Source organism: Zonotrichia albicollis, chromosome 4, assembly GCF_047830755.1.
Source record: "Zonotrichia albicollis isolate bZonAlb1 chromosome 4, bZonAlb1.hap1, whole genome shotgun sequence".
NCBI classification, from domain to species: domain Eukaryota; kingdom Metazoa; phylum Chordata; class Aves; order Passeriformes; family Passerellidae; genus Zonotrichia; species Zonotrichia albicollis.
This window is the reverse complement of record NC_133822.1, coordinates 57,862,333-57,887,806: the sequence shown is the minus strand read 5'-3', so window position 1 is coordinate 57,887,806 and position 25,474 is coordinate 57,862,333. Positions and strand designations below refer to the sequence as shown.

The 25,474-nt window shown below is 38.6% G+C and overlaps 1 protein-coding gene across 1 annotated transcript; it reads left to right on the top strand.

Moving 5' to 3' along the window:
* The first annotated feature begins 650 nt into the window (after positions 1-650).
* On the top strand, positions 651-25,474 carry TMEM168 (transmembrane protein 168). Its single transcript, XM_005481983.4, has 5 exons — positions 651-1,027; positions 4,253-5,518; positions 13,919-14,061; positions 16,431-16,705; positions 20,939-25,474. The coding sequence occupies exons 2-5, from the start codon at positions 4,325-4,327 to the stop codon at positions 21,484-21,486; spliced, it is 2,160 nt and encodes a 719-aa protein (XP_005482040.3). The 5' UTR covers positions 651-1,027; positions 4,253-4,324; the 3' UTR covers positions 21,487-25,474.

Here is a 25,474-nt window from a genome sequence, read left to right as displayed (position 1 = left end):
TTCAACCTGTAGAAGAGCAAGTTCTTTTTAGAAAGGGTTCATTTCACCAACTTGCCCAGAAGCTTAGTTGGGTTATTTTACCCTCCAAGTAAAACATGCAAGAAGAAGTTTCCATAGTTGCTTGAGGAGTATAACAAGATAATGGTTGATCAGTACAGTACCAACTAAGTGTTGTCCATAATGCTGGTAAAGCATCTGAAGCATGTGACCCTTACTAGGCAACTGAGATTTCAGATCTCAGAAATATTTATTTATTAAAGGAAAACCTCTTAGCTTCTGGATTTTTTTCTTTTGCTGGGTTTTGTTTGTTTCTTTGGGGGGTTCATTGATTTTGTTTGTTGTTTTTAACCCGTGTAGATTTTAGGCCTTAGGGCCAGTTTTATCTAATATTTCAAGAGGTATCATAGTTTCAGGGTTGTCTGAGCTTCTTGTGACTGAATAATTGAGTCAGGAACGACAGAGGGGCAAGCTTAGATGTTTAGGCTGCTGTAGTGCTTCTTGCCTAGGGGCAGAAGGTGCTGGTTGTGATGGGGCATTACAGGAACAAAGGCTTTCTCCGCAGCAGCCCAGCCCACCTGCAGTTCAGAGAGTGCCTCAGCAGCTCTGTCATCCAAACCCCTGGCGTTTTGCCCCTCTGGGCCAGGCCGTGGGGTTCCTGTGCTCCAGAACCTTCCCGCTATGTGCTCACCTGCCTGCGAGAGCCAGTTCAAAATGTGCATTTCCGACACCGAGTGCGGAGCAACGCACTCCGAGGCCGAGGAAGCCGACCACAGGCTGGGGAGGGCTCAGTCTGCCTTGCAGTCCTGATTTAATCACAGTTTTCCCGCTTGCATGCCTAAGCACCGGTGTTTATGGGTTTGGTTTATGGGTTGCCTGGTTGGGCTTTTCCACAATTCCAGCCGGCAGCGCCGTGGCGGCGCGGCGGTGTTTGAGCCTCGGCGCGGCCCGTAGCGGGAAGGGCCGCGCTCGGGCTCGACATGGCGGCGGCCGGCGCGGGGAACGGGCCGGCTCCGGGCCGCCCGATGAGGTGAGAGCGGGCCGGGCGGGGCGGGGGCGCCGCGGGCTCTCACCGAGCGCGGCCGGGCGGGCACCGCCAGCACCGATCGGCGTGGCGGGGAGGCGGCTGAGGGACCCACTGCCGGCGCGGACCCTCCCTTGCCGGGCCGGCCCCGCAGCTGGAGCTCCAGCCGGGAACGCGCCCTTCCCCAGAACTGTCATCCCCCCTGTGGGCGCGGGGTGAACATCTGGCAACTAACGCTGCCCTTCCCCGGGGGTCAAGTCTGATGTGTTTATGTACTAGCTAAATAGGACTTTTTGTTTTAAAAAAAACTCTTGCAGAATTGCTGGGGAAAAGAAAAGAAAAAAAAAAAAAAGAAAAAAAAAAAAAAAAAAAAAAGAGTGCTAAACTGGAAGAATAAAGGTGAAGGAAAGTGGATTCACTCTTTTAGATAGATCTCCCCTGGGCTTAACTACTGAACCAGTTTGGGGTTTGGTTGTTTTTTCAACTTTCTTACACGAGTTAAGGTTAAAACTACATTGAGGGCAGTGTTTCTTTACATATAGGAAAGCTAATAGATAATTTGGTCTGTAAATGATAATGAGGCTCCAGGTTTTCCTTGAAATTATATTTGCAAAAGTTGACAAATAGTTAAAAGTGGGTGTCTAGATTCTGTTGGGAATGTAAATGTGATTTGCTGAGAGCTGTAAGTCGTGCCCAACCTTAAAGCCATTAGTTTAAAACAAACACAGCAGTGCTACCCACTCCCCAGGACTTTGAACATCCCTGTGTAAAGAAAGTATTGACAGAAATTACTAGCAAATAGGTGTGTTTTAGAGAACAAATCAGTTATTGATATTTCTCTTTAAAATTAAATTGCTGTTGTCTTTTTATTTGGTAATAGCTGTGTGATGGGATACTTTAATCGTGAAAATGCACCTTTTCCTCTTCACAAAAAGTCAACCATTTGTTTTGGTTTAAAAATGCTAATGTTGAATAGTGTGGTTTAGGAGTGCACATTTTTGCTAATTGGCTAGAAGGTAGAGTCAGGAAGAAGAGATTGCATTCACAGACTGAGTTGTCATTTTGCAAATCCTTTTTCACTACTTGTGCCCAAGTAGATTCTGTGTCTGCAGTAGGAACAGACGCGTTGCCCCATTTGTTCCCCAGCACCTGGCAGGGGAGGGGCAGAGCAGTTTCTGTTTCATGTTTCTGTTTCTTGTTTCTGTGCTGTGCTGGCACAAAACTCCACACGAGCTGAGGCAGTGAGAGTTGTGTTCTGTCAGTGGCTCGCTGCTTGCCTAGAAGGGAGTTTGCTGCTGTCAGTGATCCCATAGAAAACAATTCCGTGATTGCAGCAAAATTTTAAGCCGGGTGTGAGGCGGGAGCTTTGCTGTTTGCTCGTATGCAAAGGGCTCATTCCTGCTGCCTTCTGGGGCTGCTGACCAACTGAACGTTCATAGGGTTAGCCCCTCGACTTGGAGGGGTTCCAGAAAGGAATCCAGATTAAAAGGATGGGATGGCATGTGCTCTTCAGAGCAGCAGTAGTTGCATGTTTGTGCTGTGGTTTGAAAGGAGATGGGAAATTATTTCTCTATACTCATGGTTTGAACTAGAGAGGGCAGGAGGCAGGGGGAGGGCACGTGTAGCAGCTGAAATAAATGGTTCAAGTTGTCCACAAAGTGAATGTTGATTGTAGTACAAGAAACAGTGAGATGCAGTCAGTGCTATAAAACCTAAACCTGGAGTATGAAAGCTAACTCAGGTTTGTGTTATCTGTATAATGGAGAAACGAAAGGCTGAGAGGAACAGAAAGTAGAGATATTGTGAGATGTTAAGCATCCAGGCAACTCAGAATTTAGTCAATATCTGTAAAACACTACTAACAGTGAATACTGTGAAAATGCACAGTTGACATCCAAAGAACTTTTAACTTACAATAACTTCATGTAATAGCAATTTGCTTTAAATATATGGTGTGTATTCTGCTTCAGGTAGACAGATTTTTAATGCATAGATATTCCAAGTAATATCTGCATTGTTGTTTGGTATATAGCATAATTTGAAAATAAGTTACCAAATAGGTAATTTAAACAATAGGATTTCTTAGGCCTGGGTTTTCTCTGCAGCAATTACTGAAGCTGGTTTTACACTGTGTGTCAGTCTTTGAATCTGCAAAACTTAGGAGCAAATCAGTCAATTCACTTCAACATTTGTTGTTCACTGGTTTAAAAAATAAGAATTTAAAAATCAAAAGGGAATAAAGTCTAAATTTTGGATTTGAGTCAAGGTGTCTTTTAACACTTCCCCCACCAATATAAATAAAAGCAGTAAACTATAACCTAGCACTGAGTGTTCTTGGCACGCTGGTTTCGCTATCATACCAGTCACTCTTCAGAAATCTCTCTAAGATGGGCAATTAGTTAATTAATTAAAAAATTACAGAGGGTACATGTGTCTTTTTATGTTTTGGAAGCTCTGCCCATAACATTAGAAAATGCCCCTTAGAAATACTTCTGTCTGTTTGTAACTATATTAAAAAGAAAATCACATCAGTTAAATGGATCTGAGTAGGAGGTGCTTGTGCTCTAAATATAATATTTATCCTGATCAACTTGTTTGGGTTTTTTGTTTTTGGATGGGGGTGGGGGGGGACTGACTTGAAGGGGTGCAAATGAAGGCTTTGATTTTACATTATGAGAAATCTCTGAAAATCACACCAAATCAGTTTTCATATCTCTGTGTCCACTCTCCTTTTGTGAAATTGAGATATTACTATCTTTTTTACTCTGGGTTAAGCTCATTAACTGAGTGGGAAGTTCTTTTTGTGAATCATATACTTATTTGACTGCTAAAAGGAAGTCTTGCAAAGCATGCTGAAAAGATTTAATAGAAAGTGAGAACTTACCAAATATAATGGTGAACTAAAATAGTGTTTTAAAATAATTATGAAATGTTCTAGAAGCAAGTGGCTATCATAGAAGGGTTTTGGATATCCACAGATATCTAATATAGATACCTAATCGCTGAGTTTTGTGGAAAACAAGCCTGGATTGTTTTCCTCTCATTCAATTTATGAAATAACATTTATGCAGAACCCATTTCATATTGGTTTTTACACTTAATTGGTCTTTTTAATGTGTTCTCTTTGCTCTAGATATTAAACTTCTTCATGTGACAGGATAGGTCATATTTATCCTCTGTAGGCTTACAAGGAATTATTTGACACTGAAACTTTTCTTAATTCTCTTCCAGGGCTTCAAGGATTCTGGACCACAGTTACTGAAATGAGATTACAGAAGGCAGCAGTTGCGTTGTGTTTGTTGGATGAAAGCCGAATATTTCCTGTCGCCCAAGTGGGTGAGAGCCCTGCCTGCAGCTTACATGTGTAGGTCACTGCGGTACTGTGTCAGTCACTGTCTCTATGCAGCAATGACAAGGCTGGAAGAGGCAAACAGAGAAGTGAACATGCACTCATCAGTCAGATACCTTGGCTATCTTGCCAGAATCAACTTACTGGTTGCCATTTGCATGGGCCTTTATGTCAGGTGGGAAAAAACTGCAGATGCACTGATTTTGGTAATATTTATTCTGGGGCTCTTTGTTCTTGGAATTGCCAGCATACTGTACTACTATTTTTCAATGGAAACAGCAAGTTTGAGTCTCTCCAATCTTTGGTTTGGTTTTTTGCTTGGCCTTCTCTGTTTTCTCAACAATTCTGCCTTCAAAATGGATGTGAAAGAAGAAGCTACAAAATATTTGCTTCTCTCTGCCATTGTTTTAAGGATATTATGTGCTTTAGTTGAAAGGATTTGTGGTTGTGTCCATCATCGACCAACTCTGCTGACAACAGTTGAGGTTTTGGAGCTAGTTGGATTTGCAATTGCCAGCACAACGATGCTGGTAGAAAAATCTCTAAGTATTATTCTGTTGGTCTTGGCTTTGGCCATGTTGATTATTGACTTACGTATGAAGTCTTTTTTGGCAATTCCAAATTTGGCAATTTTTGGAGCCATTGCATCCCTACTCTTTTTTCCATCACTGCAGATCCCCACAAACCCTTTTGCCTTGGCATGTTTCTTCAGCTGCCTCATTTCAGATCCCCTTCTCGACGTTTACTTCAGCGGACTTTCGGTTACTGAGCGATGGAAGCCGTACCTGTACCGTGGTAAAATCTGCAGGCGGCTTTCTGTCATCTCAGTTGGAGTCATTGAACTCACCTTTTTCATTCTTGCAGCCTTTAAACTACGGGATCTGGACCTCTGGTATTTTGTGATACCTGGTTTTTCTATTTTTGGAATTTTCTGGATGATCTGTCATGTGATTTTTTTTATAACTCTCTGGGGATTTCACACAAAACTCAATGACTGCCACAAGGTGTACTATACTCACCGAGCAGAAAACAACAGCCTGGACAGAGTCATGGCGTCTAAAGGGATGCGTCACTTCTGTTTGATCTCAGAGCAGCTGGTGTTTTTCAGCCTTGTTGCCACTGCTGTTTTGGGAGCAGTCTCTTGGCAGGTAAATAGTAATCTCTTTATCTTGATCTCCTCTTGACAATAATCCTGAGAATTGCTGGATCCCTAAAATTCCTAAAATTTGATGGTGTGCTGTTTGATAAATTGGAATGCGTGGTTTCACTGTCATGGGCTTTGCACTTAACACTTTAAGCTGCCTGGTTTGTGACCTGTTGGAGCAAGTGCAACCTACCAGCTTCCTTATGTTGGCAGCATGGGAAAAGGTAAGTGCTTTCAGGGCGGAAGAGGTGAGCAATTTTGCATTTACCTACATCAGAAATTGTTTTGCTTTTGAATTCATTGTGCCATAAAATTTGTTTTCAGAATAAATCACTGTGTTAAACCCTAGTAATGCTCACTAATTCTAGGGCTTTTGTTGTGGACTATTTTGATTAGATTGAAATGTATTAAATAGTGTAATTTTCAGTAATTTTGGTTTGCTTTTAATCAATTACATGGAATCAGAGATCAGCTGATAAACTGATAAATCCTTGGTATAGCGTGAGCTTTAAGTGTCTCACTTTCAAATCTGATTATGCACCCCAGGATAAGGTGTCTGGAAGACCAGTCATTAACATCACACAGTGTCCTTTGTCTTTTCTTTCCATTTATGAGTTAAGGATGTTGTCTTTTCTTTAGCAGAAAGCATACATTTCTTTCAAAATGTTTGTTCAGTGCCCAAGTTAAGACACATGGTGTGTTGTCACAGTTGCAACAGGGCATTCAGAGTGTCTTTTCTTTTTCAAGTTGATACAAACCACAATAACAATTAAATTTGTGTCCATTCATGTCTTCTATAAATTACAAACATATAATAATGTATCTAAAATATCCTTTTACAGTAGATCAGATTTAAAGACGGTACAAACAGTCTTTGTACTGTTTCCAGAGCAGTTTCCTGCCCACTCCTGTGGAATTTCTAATCCTGCAGATTTTCTCAGATTAAATAACCTTGTAGATGAGTGGTATTTAAGAAATTGGTGGAAGATTAACAGTTACTTTGTAACTGTGTTGGGTTTGGGGTTTTGTTTTTTGTATGAAGAGCATGAGAGGTTAACAGACGAGTCTCCAGGGAGCACTGGGTAGTTTTCCTTTTTTTTTTGGAAGATTATCAGCACTCATAGCTGTGGTGTTTGGACTTGCAGAAGGGACAGAAGGAAACAGAACCAGAAAAACAGTTCAGTTCAAAAGTTGAGGGGAATCAAGTTGGCAAGAAGCAGGTTGGAGCCAGGTAGGCAGGAATAGTTCCTCATATGCTGCTGAGCTCTGAGGCTGTGTATCATGGCATGCCGTGTGTGGTGCCCCATGATTGAAGAGGCTCAGGAGGAAGCTGGACAAAATTCACAGGGGTCTGTGTACTATCTGGAAACCACATCTGGCTCAGGGAGTTGTTGAGCCACTAGTGGCTAAAGTACTCAGGAAACATGTTTTTTCTGTCCTTACATCTCTCCTAGGCATGAATTTGGCCTCTTTGGAGACCAGACATTCTTCTGGATGGGCCTTTGGTCCAGATTAATACAGCCATTCATACATTCTTATCTTAAGGAATTTTTTATATACTTTACATTTACATTTTTAATGTATTTTTCCTTAGAGTTTCTTAGGAATGCCAAGAATTCCTTGGTCTCCAGTTCCTGAAAATGTGTTTGCTCTTCTAAAGATTATTTAAAACATTTTTTGCATATGTAAGATGTAAGAATTTTCAGTCTTTGCAACATTAGTTTGGGATTTCTGTAGCTATTTCAGTATGTGTGAATTATATTTGAAATCTGTTGAAAGTGACCTGAAAGATGAATCATTTTTTGTTTATACCTTTCCTCACTACTGAAAGCTGGTTTAATGATAGTGCATTTGATGAAATAGGTGGCTTAAAATTACTTGGGGTCTGCCATTTGGCTTCCTATGAATAGAATTGCTAAAAATCTGAGCCTTGGAAAGGTTCTTCCTAACAGTCAGCTATAAATAATTAGCAATAGCTTATAAAAAGAGCTCAGTTATAGCCAGAAATGGAGTAGTGGGAAGAGGGGGGGTTCCTATTCATGGAAAATGTTTTGCAGGCACATTATATATGCCCTCTTAACATTTCTAATCACTGTAATATCTGTGCTTCATGTGAATCTCATGTGTATGAAAAGTCAAGACCTAAAGCACCAGTTGTCTGTTAATTGGTGGCTAGAAATATCCTATTTTATTTAAATGGCCAGAAAAATATCAAGTCTCCTTTTGTGGAAACGTTTTTAAAGTAGGTGAATTAACTTGCTGTAGCAGGGACAGTGGTTTTCTTACTGATGCAGAGCTGTTGAGGCTAAAAATCCTGTCAGTCAAGGACCTTCCTTGAAGGGGAGCATAGACTTAGTAATGAGACAAGGGTTTAAAGTCTCTGTTTGTGGTACTTGGGGATGTGCTTGGGGAGAACTGTAAAAACAATGTGTTAAAGTTGGGTGCATTAAAAAATGGGGCGTGTTTCAGCTGAGACATGGTCTGCTCCTGAGAATAATCCTTGCTGTAGCTGCAGAGGAAAGATGTGTTGTTGGTAAAAATGTACAGACATTTTCTTTGCAGAATCTGCAGGAAATGATCAGCACCTGCCTTTACATTGGTGTGAGTAATTCCAGTCAGATCAATGGACTCTTTAGTGCCAGCTGATTTCAGCAATTAATCATGTGCCTGGTCGTAATTAGGCCCTTGGATTGGACAAGATCCAGAAGAAGTCATGCAGATGACTCAGATATTACTTCTTCAAGAATCCAATAAAATGATGAAAATTTTGCAGATGAAGAGCTTTTAATTTTCAGACAAAGATCTTGGAAAGGTTTGGGGCACTGTTTTTCTCAAAAACTTAAATTTTGTGAAGTGCTCTATGCCAAGGTATCTACAGGTTTTCTTACTTACTGGCCAAAGAGAATTATTATTCCTGGAAGGCTTGTATTTAGTATTACCAGGAGAAAGATTAACTGTGTTAGAGCCAGTAAAGTATTGGAATGAAGTACATTATTCAGTACATTATTCTTGGTTTTAGTGAATTTTATGAGTTAGTAACATAATGGTATTCCTTACATGCTTGAATACTCATACTTAAATGGACAGTACCATTTAACTTGAATTATTTATAGGAAACAAAATAAGTTTACTGTATGTATGAGTATTTCCTCTTTGGGGGAGAGCTAATGATTTTGTAGCTTTTATTCTGGTGTGGTTGCCCATATATATAGCAACATCTATATTTACTTAGACATACTTTTATTAACATCAGAGGTTGAATAACTTGTATGTAAATCATATCCAGTCTTTCTCCTTCTCTCTACCCCTGCTTTTCTTCCTGGCTTGTATTTTTAATCCAATCCTCTTCAGGCTTTGCTTGTCTGGAACTATTTTTTGTTGTTTCTGTTATTCCCCCCAGAGTCTCTGCTGCATCCTCTGGCCTCTTTCCATGTTTTGTCAAACGTGCATGCCATTCCTGCCTTTTTTCATCTGTCTGTCTGCTCATGTTTAGTTCTCCCCTTTCTTTTCATCACTGAGAGTTTTTCCTCTTCTTGCTGATTTGCCTTCAGTACTTTTGCTTTGCTGTTACTATACTTTTCTGTTAAGTTTCTTTTCTAATACCTTTATTCCCTCTTTTCCTACTATTCCATCAGCTCTTAAGCTGCATCCTAAGTCCCCTAAGTGCTCCTAAGTGAGCAGTTGCTCACTGCTCACCATTTCTTCTCAAGCTCACCCTCTATCATGTGTGCTTTTGCTGCCTCTCTTCCTCTCTCCAGTGTGTGCTCAGCCCTCCTTGGCTCCCTCCCTCTACAGTGCCATCCCGAGGGCTCCCTCAGGTTGCCTGCTGAACCCCGCAGTGGCAGCACACCTTGCTGCTGCCACCACCACTTGGAGAGCTCCTCAGTCCTGAAGGGGATCTCTGGTGACAAGTATTCATTGTGAGTCTGAAGAGTTTATTTTGTGTTTAGCTTGCTGTCAAGATTTCATTAGTTTCAGGATTCACGTGTTTTGTATTTAAAAACATCAGAGCTTTCAGCTTGCTTTTAAACTGATAACGGCACGTGGTTTTGCTGGAACAAATGCATGTAGATAAAAGCACAGGCTTTCCCATGGCTAGAACAGGAGTCAGGGATGGGAACACATTAAATCTATCTGCCAGTGATTGTGACAACTGTTTTCTGCAAACTCTTCCCTAGATTTTCCCACTGCTCTTCTCATAGTCAGAAGTAAAGGATTATTTATTGATCTCCATAGACTGTCTGTTCAGTAACTTGCTATAAGACTGTTTCCTCTGGTAGCTGATGTACTTTGTAGCTTTACAGATTTTGTCTTTAAGCTTTTTTCTACCTGTAATATAGATCTTATCCTCATTTGAAATAAGCTATTCATTGAATGTTAGCATGTTACCCTTTTTCTCCTGAGCCTTCTCTGTCATAGAGGGTGTTCTTTTATTATACTTTGTTTGTTTGGGGAGTTTTGTGTATCTTTGTGTGTCTGTGTATAAAAACAGGTAAATATTCAGCTTGGATAGTGGAAAGCAGGACAGTATTTTTGCTTGGAAATGCACAAAGACATCTTTGCAAGCTTTCTCAGTTACTGGTCTGTTAGGTGTAATCCCAGGCACCCTGCTGTGTGAGCAGTGGGTTGGACCAGACAATTTCCTGAGGCTCCTTCCAGCCCCAAACATTCAGTGATCCTGTGACCATCTTAGCTGACATGTGTTTAGTGTTTCATCTCTGTTTTAAACAGAAGGGCTCTTCTATAGGTCTTTGTAATTGGCTTCCAATTTAAACTAACATTTTATGCATTTTGGGGTTTTTTCTTCAGTCACATGTCCATAATTAAGTACAGTTCCTGAGTTATTCTGCTTCAAACAGTGGTTATTCTTTGGGATGGAAGTTGTCCTGTCCATGAGTATAAAATGACATCTTGGCTGTAAAATACCTCTAAATTCTTCTGGTGTTCTAACAGTTACACTTAACAAGAAACAGTGCTCAAAAAAAGAGAAAGTGGAAAGACACTACCATAGTGAAATCTCACCACTCTTTTATTATTGTCTGTCATTCCAGTCATGAGAGGCAAGAAGTAGATTTTTTTCTTTTACCTTTTCTGTGTTTTTGAAATGAGACTTAATTGTTAATTCCTTTAGAACAAGACAGACAAAGGCAAAAAAACCCTCAAAAAGACTCCTGAAGATTAAGAGATAAAATGATTTCTCATGGGCTTTTTCAGTAGGATTGCCTAGATGGTCCCTGTGTTCTGTTTGCTTTTTGAGCAGTCTGGAATCAATGGGCACTGGCAGTTCAGGGACGTACTGCAGGTTCACATTGCTAGTGCGATTGAAAACAATGAAAATGGGTTGAACACATGAAAGAACAAAATCCCTTTCTGGCTCTGCCTGAGCATCCATGGCCATCTGCTCCATTAAGGACCAGTCACCAAATCTTTGGGATTTAATAAAGCACTGACAGTTTCCATCTGGAATTTTAGCTGTTTGTCTTAAGGGAGGGACCTGTCTACAGTTTTACTTCAATAACTAAATGAGATATTTTTGCCATTTGAAGTTCTTCTTGTTTAGGTATTTTTAAATGCTACCAGTCATTTTTTTGCTGTGCTGGATTAAGATATTCCATTATCCTACTATAGATTTGTTCTAATCATCATTAGGCATTTTTACATTTGTGACACATTTCTTCTAAATCAAAACTGTTGAAAAAGTGCTGACAGCAATTGCTAGCATCTTTACAGTAGATGGATGTCTACAAATATAAAATATCCAACATTTTCCTATTCCATAGCATAAAATGACCACTAAAAGATGACACATTTGAAACCTCAGATGGAGCTGAGTTGATTCATAACATTATAGAGCTTATTTCCTATTCCTGTTGTAATATTTGGTACAAACTCAAAGCAGGATAAGAGCAAGATGGATCACCGAGATGATCCTTAGTGCTTCTGTGTCAGACCATTATTTCACAAGTACTTGGGAATTTTCTTTGCCAGTATCTTCATATTAGTAGGAGCATTTTCAATAATTAAATGTAAGTATTTTTTAGGAGTTAAACTCGGAGTGAGTCTTTGTGATAATTTCGATTTGTGTTGTGGCAGAATGCTGTGGGTTTAATTAGTTGCATATGTTTAGGGTATTGGGGAAATGCAGGGAGTATTTAGAACAAGAGGGTATTGTTGTAATTGGACTATAATAAAACTAATATAAAGTAATATTATATTAGTTTATTAATTATTTAATAGTTATTGTTTAATAATATAGTTAATAATAATATAATAGTTATTATTTAATAATTGTTTAATAATTATTTAGGATACTGTGATTGCTCTTGTTTTTACGGGCAAATGTATTTTTTATTTTGTAATATGTTCACTGTTATCAAAACACTAATGCAATATAGAAGTAGTTTGCTTTAGCAAAGTCCAAGAAAATATATTTATATGTGGTGTAAAAGCTGAACTTGTCACAAAAATGCTTCCCTTTTTTTTTTTGCCTTCTGGAATTTACAGTTGGAAAACTAAGTCTCCCAAGACCTGAAATTAATTTAGATAGAAAACTCCACTTTTTCAACAAAGTCTTATACTCCATAAGGTTTCTGCAGAAAAAAAAATAACCAAAGCTTTATAAATTTTTGTTGCTGCCACTTCTCAGAGTGTGTTGGGGAAACAGAGCAACAGGAAGGAACACTTGCTGCTGATACATTTGAAATAGAAATTATATTTCCTTAGTTAAAGGACTTTTCTTCTCTGTATTGACAACAAAACAAATTGAGGTGTTACCATAATACAGTGTTTTAAGCTTTCCTGTCTTCTGGTGATTTCAGGTAATTTATGCTATCAGTTGATAATGCTGTCAGTTATTATTGAATATCAGATTCTGGTGTTTAATTGCTGTCACCATTTCAAGGAAACAGGTGAGATCCTTCCATCAGAAGTGTGATAGGACACTTTGTAAAACCAGGACAGGTAGCCAACTATTCTTTCTTAGTGCATTAGATGGGTAAAGCTGTTCTTTCAGGCCAAGTAATTGTGTTTAAAAACTGAATGTAGTTGAGCTCATGCCATGTGCCAACAAGATCTGGGTTGCTTTAGGTGTCATTTTTTTCAGTATAATATAATTTGTAAATTATTAATAGTGTTGACTTTGTGTTGAGTTGAACTACTAGTGCCCATCAAGTCACTGAGTCCTACACAGTAAGGCAGTATCCAGATTTAAAAAAAAAAAAACATTAATATTGTAGATTAGTACAAAGAGCACAAATTAAACATTGAGGGGGTCAGAGACCACAGGATTCTTCTCAAGACAGAAATCTCTAGCTATGAATTTACTTCCTTTGCCACATAGCAAACATAAATATTTAACAAATGCACCATGGATATTAAAGCTCTTGTTTAATTGTATATTATAATACTGTTTCTATCTATCCTGAAAAATTTAATACCTGGTTAAACCCATTCACATCATGCTTAAATAACTAAAATGAATCCTTATCTGTTCTGCCTCTCAGAGATATCTGGCATTTCAGAAGTCCATTTTTATTTTACTAGGACTATTGATTGAGATGTAACTGTTGAAACTTCTTGTTTGATTGTTTTTTACAGAAATCAGCTATGTGTTAGTAAGTGTAATATTTTCCAAAACTGCTTTTTTCCTTTGAAGCAGGAAAGCTTCATATGGGGTAGTAGCTCTGTGAATGCTGTGAAGTCCTGTAGAGGCTGTTCCTTTACTCATGTATATAATACCTTTACTCGTCTGGTATTTATGTAACTGACAAAGAATTGTCTTTTTTACTGAAATAATCACAAATTATCTCAGAATTCATCTCTTGTGTGATACATAGTATTCCCTAAGTTAAATGTATATTTTTAATTATCATAGAATGGCTTAGGTTGGAAAACTCTTCAATCATCACATCCAGCACTGTCAAGTCCAGCACTAAACCACCTCCCAAAGTGTCACATATACACAGCTTTTAAATACCTCCGGGGATGGATGCAATAAACCAGTCTGCTGTCATCTGATGCTAGATACATCATATCTGTGCTGTACCTCACTGATTAAGGCTGACCCTGCAGATGCTTACAGATCTTCTTATTTTATGCACATAATTAGTTTTGTGGCATTTGATTTTCTTGCCTTAGTTAGTAAACTAAGATATGATCACAGTTTTTACAGCTAAATACTGTGCTATCAGTGTTTTTAAATGCATTCCTTTCAAAAGAGTGATCCTTGCTTACCAGCCACCTTCTCCCCAAGCTTTTCATTTGTCTTTATAGTAAATCACACTGTAATACATGGGAAAATAAATATACATTACCAGTAATAATTTGCATGTTTCAGGGCCCAATTATGTGAGATCAAGCAAAGGGATTTTCATACAATGCCTGAATCTCTTCATTTGCTTTTTAGCCAACCAATGGGATCTTCATGAGTGCATTTCTGATTGTTCTGCCTTTGGAGTCCATGGCTCATGGGCTTTTCCATGAACTGGGAAACTGCTTGGGAGGAACGTGTGTCGGGTATGCTGTTGTGATTCCCACCAACTTCTGCAGGTATGGTTACTGTCCATTCCAGCTTCACAGTGTAAATGTATTGTTTGCTCATGGAGGCAATTTGGATTTTCAACAATGAAATACCAATTCAGATTTTCTATTTCACCTCTTTCTCACCCTGGAATGAGTAACTCCACCTTTCTGTCTAGGTGATTTGCTTTTAGGAAGCTGATGAATACAGACCAGCTGTGCACAGGCAGATTTCACAGCCCATACCTCATGCAAAGGAGGATTGGGGCATTTGACTGAGACCAGGTATCTTACATGAGGAGATTGAATAAACCAAACAGATCAGTTCAAAATAATTTTGAATTCAATTAAATGAGGTAGTGTCTACATTTAAAGTTCATTAAAATTAGATTTTCAGATGAACTACATGTCATGTATTGGTGTTGAGAATTTGAAGCTGGCTTTTGTTCCAACATAAATGTTACCATATGAGAAATGAATTACTGTAAAGGCATTATACTATTATTATTTGCCCATTTGTGTGTTTTTCTTAGAAGCTTTAAATTTGCAAATGCTGCTTTTGCCATAAAATTAAAATCATTGTGTGCACATTTTTTGTAAGTGATAAAGAAGAGCTATAGAAATTATCTCTTCAAGTCACAAGAGAAATATAGTAAGTTGATATGAGAGGCTTTAAAATAGAACTGCCCAATTTATGAAAACTTCACAGCTTCAGTGTGTGTAATGGATTTAGTGGATAAGGAAGAACTTAACATCAAAGAAACTGAAGATAGTATGCTAATCTTAAATAACTGTATCTTAAATATTGTAAATAACACATTTTCTGAGCTTCTGATTTAGTTTTTCAGCTGTGCACCCTAAAAAAGACCCTTGTCAATTATTGTTACAGATTTGAAAAAGAGATTTTCAGAATTTACATTACAATAAAAATAAATTAATTTTGTTTCTATGGTAACAGTTTAATTCTTTCATTGTATTATATTATTCTGACACAGGCAGTTCCCTCTAATTTTGAGCAAATGCGATACTCTTGAGCAACTGTTTAGGACCTGACAGAACTAAACTTCCTTCTTAACAGAGCTTGACTGTTTCAGTGATAGACTCAGTCTTCACTTGCTCAGACAAATAGTAATGATGAGCTATTCAATGTAGCTGTACCAGTGGAATAATAATTTTTATAAAAGCCCTAGACAGGTGAGAAGGTGCAAAATTTAAGTAGCTAGACCAATAAGGAGACTAGGTTGCTTTACACATTGGCTTGCAAACAAAATACATGAAGAATACACACATATATACACATATAGGGAAACAACAATAATGTCATGTTTTGTATTAGTAGAGTAAGACTTATCTCCATATTTTCACTCCCAAAACCTCTCCATGTCTGTAACTGAGCATAAATGAGGCCAATTTGGCTCAGCTGTCAGTCATGTTCCTTATCATTGCCCTTATTACATCAGCTGAAGAGTGATGGATGCTTTTCTCTTTCTGGAAATATATTCTGAAGAGCACTCCCCTAACTGGGGAGACCAAATTTCCTGTTATTATGATTAATGAATAGCTGTGTAGACCTAAAAAAAAGTGTATTTTTATTCGATATTTTAGATACCATATATATTTGGGGTTATTTATTATATATTTTTCTATATTTTATATAAAATATAGATAACAATACAAATAAAATTAATTTTGGAACCTGGAGACTCTTTTTATTTTTCATATATATGCACATTCTTACCTATGTAGACATAAATACACATACATGGTTTGTTCCAGGTGTAGTTTTTAATTTTCTTAAAACTTTGATTTTCTAAGCTGTGAGTACTGTTATCTGAAACACATTTCTTATGCTGAAGGAACAACATCTGGACAGCACAAACAAGAAAGAATTACTGTATTTGTGTGAGATCCATGCTTCAGAGTATCTGAGGAAAGTGTGTATGTGGATTTCTCTTTCATCCATTATTGGAAGCTAGTTTGCATTATGCTTTGTGCAGATTAGCACTCGTTTTCTCTGCACTTCTTCCCAGCTGTTCATGAAAAAGTGCCTGTGTGAAGGCAGTGCACCTCAGTGGGACTTCATGAAATTTTTGGAGCCTCCCTTCTTCCTATCACAGCTTCCTTCTCTCCCTCTGTCTCTCAGTTGCAGGAATAGTATAGGGTTGAGTAAGACTATGCTTGGAATTGAAGTGTGACAGAAGGGAGATAGTGGTCCCTCACTCAAATACAGTAATTTGAGTTGTTTATAAACTGTAAATTTGAAGTAAATTTGAATTTAGAAAAGTGCTACCTCATAGGAGACAGAATAGGCACAGGGGAAAATAGCAGCAGCTACTAGAAGTCCACTTAGCCTTAAATAATTGTCAGCCATAATCATTAGCTGTTCTCCTTCTCTTTAGTCCTGATGGCCAACCAACTCTTCTTCCACCTGACCATGTCCAAGAGTTAAATCTGAGGTCTACTGGAATGCTTAATGCCATCCAAAGATTTTTTGCTTATCACATGATTGAGACATACGGTTGTGACTACTCTACAAGCGGGCTGACCTTCGATACCCTTCACTCCAAGATCAAATCTTTCCTTGAGCTTCGGACTGCAGATGGCCCCAGACATGATACCTACATCCTGTATTACAGTGGTCACTCTCATGGCACCGGTGAATGGGCACTGGCAGGTAAGAGAGCTGGGGATTTTTGTTTGTCAGTTGTTTTGGATATTGATAACCTTTCACAGTCAAATCATTAATTCTGTAAAAAATCATACTGTATTGCAAAACTTTGAAGTTTTAAATGTACTTACTACCGGATTGTTCAGAATGGCAAAGAACCATCAGTCTTTGGAGAGCAGTTTTATACAACTTCCTGGCAGGGAGGGAAGAAAGGAAAAGGTTGTAGTATTACAGAGCATGACTGTTAAGAGATTCAGAGGCTACAAGAAATTGAGAAAACAAGCCAAGTTGCAGGCTGACTACCTCTGCTAGTGGAGACAATGGAGAAATGCAGAAGCCCCTTTGGTATGCAGGTAAGTTATTGTTAAGAGGTAGCTCTTTCCTTCCCTTGCATTGTATGGCAGTCAGGTATGTTACTTCATTAACTTTGTCATTTTAGTATTTACTGACTTCAGTAAAAATCCTTTTACAGCAAACTAATCTTCCACTTATTCTCAAAATTGTCAAATGTTGTTGACTTCAAATATATTCTTTCAAGTTTAAACACAGTTTCATATTCCCCTGATTTTCCTCGCACATGATTTTTGTATTCAACAAGTTAACTTTAAAGATTGCTTTTTTCCATGCATGGAATTAAAAGTGGAAATTACACACTGCTGCTCTATAGACAGATTTCCCCCTGTGTTTTGAGAAATATTTGTTCACTGTAATGAACAAGCATAATCTTTTCTCATTCCTTGGACATGACAGAAGGAATTACAGTGTGTTCTGTGACACTGTCAATTGACTGTCATGAAGGTCTGCATTTATGTCTTTAAGATGTGCTTTGCTTTTTTTTGTAAAAGACAGAATCAGTAAAAGAAACAGGAGGCAGATACACAATTCACACTACAAAAGCAGGTCTTCAAACATATAACAAACCTTGTATCATAAAAACAGGTATTATTTGCTGACACTGTGGACTTTGGGAGTGATTGTGGGCATAGTGTAGCCTCAAGATTGTAAACCTCTATTTAAAGTGCCAGTTTAATGCCTTGTCATATTCTTGGCATAGACTTCACTGTTTCCCCCCTTTCTTGGCCCATTTGTTTGGTAAACTTAATGAAGTTGTCAAATCATTGCAAGGTTTAGCCTTGCTCTGCTGCTATAGGGAACTGAGGTCACTGTGTGCAGAATGGGAATCTCATAGTAAATACGTTGAATATTTGTAGCTTTTTTCTTCCTAGGATAGATTTAATTCTGTTGGATGGCACTTTGCCTGTGAGCTGCAGGCTCTTTGTCAGCAGTGTCTCTCCAGGTGCATGTGCCCCTCAGTAGGGCATGCCCTTCCTTGTGTGCTCAGGCTGAGGTGGGTGTTCAGGCACAGGTCAGTTTCCATCTGGAGGCTCTGTACCTGTTTTGGTGCAGCTCCATCCTTGAACCTTTAGACCTGCTGAAGAGCAGTGTGTATTTTCTCTCAAGGGATTTATCTGTATCAGAGATTTTAAAAAGCCACAGCTTTTACTGTGAACTTAGTGCAAGTGGTGAGTTACAGTGTATGTAGGGTGGCCAGATTACTTCTCTGAGAAGGGGATGGTTTGTCCATAAGAGCAGCTGCCACTCTGTGCAATTGCTGAGTGTGTCCTCACCTTGGGTGGAACAGACTATCAGCAAAACTCCACCTCCCACCTGTGCTCCAGCCAGCAGTGTAGACAAAGTCAGCTTTCTTGCATGTGTAGAGCCAAATGTTGCTGCAAAAATTGGACAGCTTTCACCCCAGACCTGGCTTACGACATCTAGCCACCCTGGAGTGTGGCTGGGGCCACAGGTCCTGTAGCATGTAGGTAGCTGCAACCTAAATTGATATCTAGCCTTTAGCAGAAAGGCCAAGGAAACTGTTTAAACTTTGAGTGCTGAAAGATACAGTGTGTAAATACAGTGGTGTTCAACTTCCTCACAAAGCTCCTTTTCAGTTCTCTGTCCAAACACATCTGCAGCTTCTACATGGACACACATATAGTCACATAAAGGAGAACAGGCAGCTGTCATAGGTCTTGCATGCTTTTTTTGTGATTGATTTTAGTTAAATGCTGGAATGTAATGTGATCCTCCTTCCAGATATCACTGCTCCTGCATGGAACTTGAAAGTATAAACTGAAAATATAAAGGCTGTAATTGTGTCCCATGTATTGGACACTGGCATTTTGTGACAGATGGAGCCTTGGCCATCAGTTCCAGTAATGTGTACTATCCTCTGACCTGTAAAGAGGATGAAAAGAGATGACAACAATGAAAAAAACCCATTCTTCTGATTAAAAAAGTAGTTTCTCACTGCTGGCTTATGCCATGGTACAGCACAGTAGTAGCAGTGTAGTCTTTGCTTTGTAATGGCGTATTGCAAAAGAGGCTTACTGAATTAATTAATACAGTAATGATGTTTCTCTGTTGTTGGAAGATCTCACTCTGCTGAGATACAGCACAGTGCTGTGTAAAAGAAACTGTTAGCTAGTCATGCATGAAGTATGAGCAGTCAAATTACCTGGGGGTCATGTTGTCTGGGTGAAGGCAAAGGCATGAGCTGGGCTAATAAAGCTTTGTCTCTCTCCTGAAACTGTTGGCGTAACTGTTGTCCTGCTAAACCTGCCAGAGAGCCAGAGGTGGCCAGGTACCTGCATTTCTTACACAGCTTGGTGCCTAAACCTTGTGCTGGGTGGCAAGCCCATGTGCTTAGGTCCATAGGGTTGGAAGCCAAGCCTGTGTTTGCTTGTATCTGTGAAGGATGAGATGGTTTTCTTTGGATGATTCTATCCAATTCTCTTTTGAAGTCACATGCACTTGTACACAGCTACACTTTAATAAAATTTATTTATAAGGCTTTAAAATGTGAACAAATAAAGAAAATTTTACAGATAACTCACAGAGAAGATGTACCTAGAAAAGGCAAACTACTTCTTTATCAGTCTCTGCTGTAAATAACTACAGCAATTTAAGGATTTTAAATGTGTACCAAGACAAGTCATTACTTTAGGTTTGTATCCTAGAGATTTTCTCTGGTAATAAATTTTCCAGTTTTTCATTTTCTTGGAGAATGGTTCAGCCCTGTAATTTTGCTTTTACTTTAACTACAACAGCATGCACAACACTTTAATTCTGAGAGATTAATTTGAAGCACTTTTTTGTCACCCCTTACAAGTAGAACTCTAAGTGCTGAAATATGCAGCTAACAACATTTTGACCACTGCTTAATTGTAGTCACTAGTGAAAAATCACTCTGGAATTAAAATTCAGTTATTTTAAATATCTTTCTTCTTCTTCTTCATTTTTTTAAGTTGATATTTTGAAACTTGAGTATTTTTTGTTGTAAACCTGTATCATAACTTCAACTAGCCAGAACTGAGGCATACCAGTTCTTTACTTTAGTATCACTGGGGAGACAATGGAGAGTTGTTGTCCTTAGGTACCTGAGTAAGTAGTCTGCCTTTCAAAGCTACATAGATCCTGCAGCATTTAGTACACTTAAGCAGAAAGACTTCCCACTATAGATAACATTTCAGGTTTAATTACAATCTCCTTTTTCAAAGTGCTGTTGGAACAGGAGTTCAACAAGAAGTTGGACACTAGTTGCAGGCGTCTTCTGACCTGACAGGAAAAAAATATTGTGGAAAAATTCCAATGAGATTTTTGTTTCATTGAGTTGTAAATTGATACCAGTTTTCTTGAAGCTCTGAAAACAGCTGTCTCTATATAATCTCTTCATTCCTGGTCATGTGAATTTTTGTGCTTGCTTTGAACCCACCATTTTTTGCTTCCCACCATTTGAAAATGTATTTTCTTCTAAATTCATCTCTTAGACGACAAGCCTTTTTTTTAATATTAATAAAATCATACTAAAAAAGAGTCCTATTCCTGTTCCTAAATAAACTTTATTTCAGATTTTTTCCCTGTTTATCTCTATTTTCCATATTTCATCAATTGGCTATAATTTCCTTCACTCTGTAAAGGAATTCCTTTTTTTTTATTGTTCATGGGTTTTCTTTCTAATCAAGGGTTAGTTAATGGCTTCATCTGCCATAGCAAGTCAGTTAATACCTCTGTGGAGATATGAAGCATTTACAGATGGAAAGGATGAGTTGAAAACATCTGTTATATCTGTCCAGATTGTTCAAGTAATGGATTCTTAGAACCAGTCAAAACAGTTAAAGTTCTGCAGAAGTTTCTGTTTCTTCATCCTGATGATAAATCTTTTTGTCCTTGTGGCAGGGGGTGATGCTTTACGACTGGACACGCTGTTGGAGTGGTGGAGAGAAAAGAACGGCACTTTTTGTTCTCGGCTGATCATTGTTTTAGACTGTGAGAACTCTCAGCCTTGGGTGAAAGAAGTGAGAAAAGTAAATGACCAGTATGTTGCTGTGCAAGGAGCAGAAATGGCCAGAGTTGTAGACATCGAGGAAGCAGACCCTCCACAGCTTGGTGACTTCACCAGGCAGTGGGTTGAGTACAACTGTAACCCTGACAGCAACATCAGCTGGTCTGAGAAGGGGCGCGTGGTGAGAGCCATGTACGGCGTGTCAAAGCACTGGAGCGACTACACTTTGCATTTGCCAACGGGAAGTGATGTTGCCAAGCACTGGATGATGTACTTCCCACGCATCACCTATCCATTAGTACATTTGGCAAACTGGTTTTGTGGGCTCAATCTGTTCTGGGTCTGTAAAGCTTGCTTTAGGTGCTTAAAAAGATTGAAAATGAGTTGGTTTCTTCCCACAGTGCTGGATACAGGACAGGGCTTCAAACTCGTCAAATCCTAATCAGCAACCAAAGAGAAAATGAAGTGAGAGCTTTGTGAACTTTCTCACTGTACCATATTTAAAACTTTTTCCTATTACTATTTTTCTCTGAAAAAAGTCTGCTCTACTCACTTTATTCAGCTTTTTGAGCAGCTACAGTATATGCAACAGTTAGAAATTGCAATCTTAAACAGAAGAGGGTAGAACTATGATATTTTAAATTTTGTTACATGTACATTTGTAAGAGACTTATTTAATATGACCATGCATTTTGGAGACAGGTCCCATGTTCATATGTCTTACTTAAGGCAGCCTTTGTTTAGAGACACCAGTTTGATGAACAGGAGCTCCTGTGAATGTTACACAATGCTGATCTGTCATTTATGTTCCCTATACAGTTTAAATACAGGAAAGAAACCAGCCTAATACCCCAATCAATTTATGTGTGCTTGAAATTATGTGGTGGGATCACTGAGCCAAAAAAAAAAAAAACAGAATATATAGCTACTGTATGTAAATAGCTACCAAAAAGCTTTAGTTTTATTTGCTTTTATGTCTTGTGCCCTGCCTCACTTCTCTACTGCCATCAGTGGAAATTTGCCATGGAAAACAAGAAAATCAAACAACCCCCTAATGCTATGATACTTCTCAGACAGTTTTGAAGTGTGTTTTGAAGTGAGTTTTAAAAATATTCAGTGTTACTTTCAACATAAAATATCTTGCTGGTGATCTTTAAGCATACATTCCCAGAAGTTAATTTATATATGGAATAAAAACTGCAGTGAACATTTTTCCCTCACCTGTTAGGTGATTCTCAATTTTCCAGGCTCTTGCTAGTTTGTATTTTGAAAAGCTAATCTGAAGAAAACAAAGCAAAACAAAACCCAAGGAATTTAACAAAGAAAATAATCCTTAGATTAAAAAATGGGAATATCCGTGTTGCCTTGCTTCCATGTTTATCTGAAGTCCGTGTTGTGGCTAAGGTCTTGATTCTGTGAAGTTCTGAGTACAGAGTTGGACCAGTGAGTTCATTATCTATTAAAACCACAAGCAAAGTTTGTTTGAATGTGTTATTCCCTTAGGAGAAGAGGGAATACTCAGTATTCCTTAAGTCTTTTCTCCCACCCACAAGATCCTGATTTTAATCCTTCCAGAGCTGGATGGGACTCTAGAAATCCTTTCCTGCAGTTATAAAAGCTGCATAGCTTTTTTATGTCATTTTTTCAAGTACAGAAAATTACAGGTGAAACAAGTAGGTGGCTAAGACAGTACAATTTGTGGTCATTTATTTGCATATGTGTGTAAAATTCAGTAGACATACAGTTTATTTTTTCCATCAGTATTTTAATAAAAGTGTTAAGAGAGCAGCTGATGTTTGTCTAAAATATAAATTATTAAATTTTTTTATTTAAATACATGCAAATAGTATGTAGCTCTATAAGTCTTTGCCATCATGGCTTTTTCTAACGCCATTTGAGCTTTTTAGCCAGCCAAATTAGAGAATCTGCTAACACTGATACTCATCAGTGGCTCCTGAAATAAATAATGGGAGCTACAACAGCCAAAGCAATTTGTACCCACCAGATTCAGAATGGTGATTTTGCTCAGATCTGCAAGTGGCAGCCACTAAGTTTGTTCATTAGTATGTATTACACAATGTTGTTTAGCCAAGGCACCTCCTCCCACACCACTTTCCCTTTCTCTATCCCCTTCCATAGTGTGAGAAGGGGATAAAGAAATAAGAGCTTAATTATATCCTATGAAGACTAAATGCCTTTTGGCCTTCTCTGAATAAATGCTGTGATTGCAGCTCTGTCAGGGAATCAAGAGGTGGCAGTTGTTAGTAAGGACAGAGGGTTCTCACACCACCTGACTTCAGGTATTCAACTTAAGGTCCTAATGTGGGAGACAGAGGTAGGAGTCATCTCATTTAAAGTCAGATGTTCAAAAACCAAATACCTGAATCCATGCTAGTGACCTGAAGCGTTCCACTGCTCATTAGCAAGGAGAAGTAAATATTTCCAGAGGACGACTGGTTTGGTCTCTGTTCTAGGATAAGGGCATTGCATTTTTTTTTCATTTTGTTTTGCTTTCCTGTGCCAAAGGTCAAGCAGACAAATCCCTTACATCTCTTGAATAACCTTAGAGCACCTCTAAGCTATCCTCTGGAGCCTGAGCTGGGTACCTAAGCTCCTTGTTCAAGCACATAAAGTGGATACTTGGAATTGGGTTGAATAAGGATCTGTCAGGTTGCAGAAAAGCAGTGCTGCCTTCTGCAGAAGTCACTGTCTTCCATTCCCGGTCATCAGCTCTTGAGTGTAGATGCATAAAGACTCCTTTACACTTGGTTTGTAAAATCACCATTGTTTTGACTTCTCTTACAGTAGAAGTTCACCTGATTGCATCATAAACTTTTAGAGCTTGAGCCTTAGAAATTTTACTAAAGTCCCCATAAATACCTCATAGCAACCCTGTGAACAGTTTGAACATTTGAAGTCAGTCCTTTCTGTTCTGGAAAAGCTTTAAATATCAACCATAACACTTGCCACTAATTATAATTGACAGATCTTAATGGGTGAGATTCTACTTGCTACTGTTACATTTTTATGAACATCACCTGTATCTTTCTTTTTGTACATGAAAGGGAACAAGAAAAGTGTGGGATTCCTGACCTCTCCTGAATCTGTGAACAGGAATCTGCTGTGTAGTGCAGTGACAGACTTAGCTCTGGGCAGAATAAATGCAACCGTTTGTCCTGCTGTTTTGCCTCTGGGTATTAAATGGTTTCCAACTTACTTTCCAAAGTTAGATTTTTCTCCTAGGATAGACTGGGTGTTATTTAGCTGTTTGCTGAAAGGCACATAAAGAGCTGAAAAAGAGAGCAAAAATACTATTTCCAAAACTAATCATGTGTTTGCAGATTTGTTTCTATTTTCTCAATTATAGACCTCTGGTTTTCTAAATTTGAAGTAGTTCTAACATGAGCTAAGGTATTCCTACTTCTGATTTTGTTACTGCAAAGGCATGGTGAAAATGCTAAGTTTAAAAGAAATGTTTACAGCTGTTCCTATTATGAGGCCTTTTTGGACAAAGAGACTGTCATGTGTTTCAAACCAGGGCTATGGATGATGAGGAATTCAACATCACCAGTTCTTCACTTCTGCACTGACTTCTATCAAAGCATCCTGCAGTGACCCACATTCCCAGGTGGAATTTTCCTCCAGCTCCTGGTGCTTATGCCTCTCCACAGGTCTCTGCCCAGCCTTGGGCGTGTGCCTGAGGGACGAACACTGGGAGCTCCTGTGATCTAAGTGAGGAGTTCTCCTTCTGCTATTCCTGTATGGAAGGCAGGGCCTGTAGAAATTTCAATCTAATTCCAAAGAATGTTGCATATGCTATCAGTTACGTACATGTTGTTAAGTGGTGACGTGTACAGATTTCTGGGTAGAGAGAAACATTTTTGCAAGGTTTGTCTCTGTACTGTATATTCAGACATTTTGCTATAAAATTTGTTATAAACTTGTGTCACAGCATGATTTTATGTTGACTTTGTTACATTTACCTCCTGTATAGTACCAGCCTTGCTGAAACATGCAAATGCACTGAGTCCTACAAAGGGGTTCAAATTGCATATTCACAGTGGTGTTTTTCTCTGAACAAGTATTGGGGGGGGGGGGGAAGCCATTATTCTTCATTTTTGCACTACTAGAGCGATGTACTTGCAGTTCCTTATGCTTTGTATGCCTTGTAGTTGTTGTCCAGTCTTCAGTTCAAGTTTTTCCCAAAATAATTTTGTATATTTTGTAAAAGCATAGTTAATGCTTTGCTAGCAGTAAAGCACCTCTGTTGCCAGCAGTACACAACAAAATCAGATTAATTTTATTGTTTATAAATACCTTTTGTGAGACGATTTTTACTGAATATACGGTTTTTAGATATGTAAATAGATTTTTTGAGTGTATTTGTGATACGACTTAAATATATTTTGCTGTTTTGGATGCTCATTTCA

Excerpts from the sequence above, each read along its gene's own strand:
- TMEM168 (XM_005481983.4), top strand. The coding sequence starts at position 4,325 with ATGAAAGCCGAATATTTCCTGTCGCCCAAGTGGGTGAGAGCCCTGCCT. Across the intron at positions 14,062-16,430 it reads ATTCCCACCAACTTCTGCAG|TCCTGATGGCCAACCAACTC; the intron begins GTATGGTTACTG and ends CCTTCTCTTTAG. Across the intron at positions 16,706-20,938 it reads CGGTGAATGGGCACTGGCAG|GGGGTGATGCTTTACGACTG; the intron begins GTAAGAGAGCTG and ends TCCTTGTGGCAG.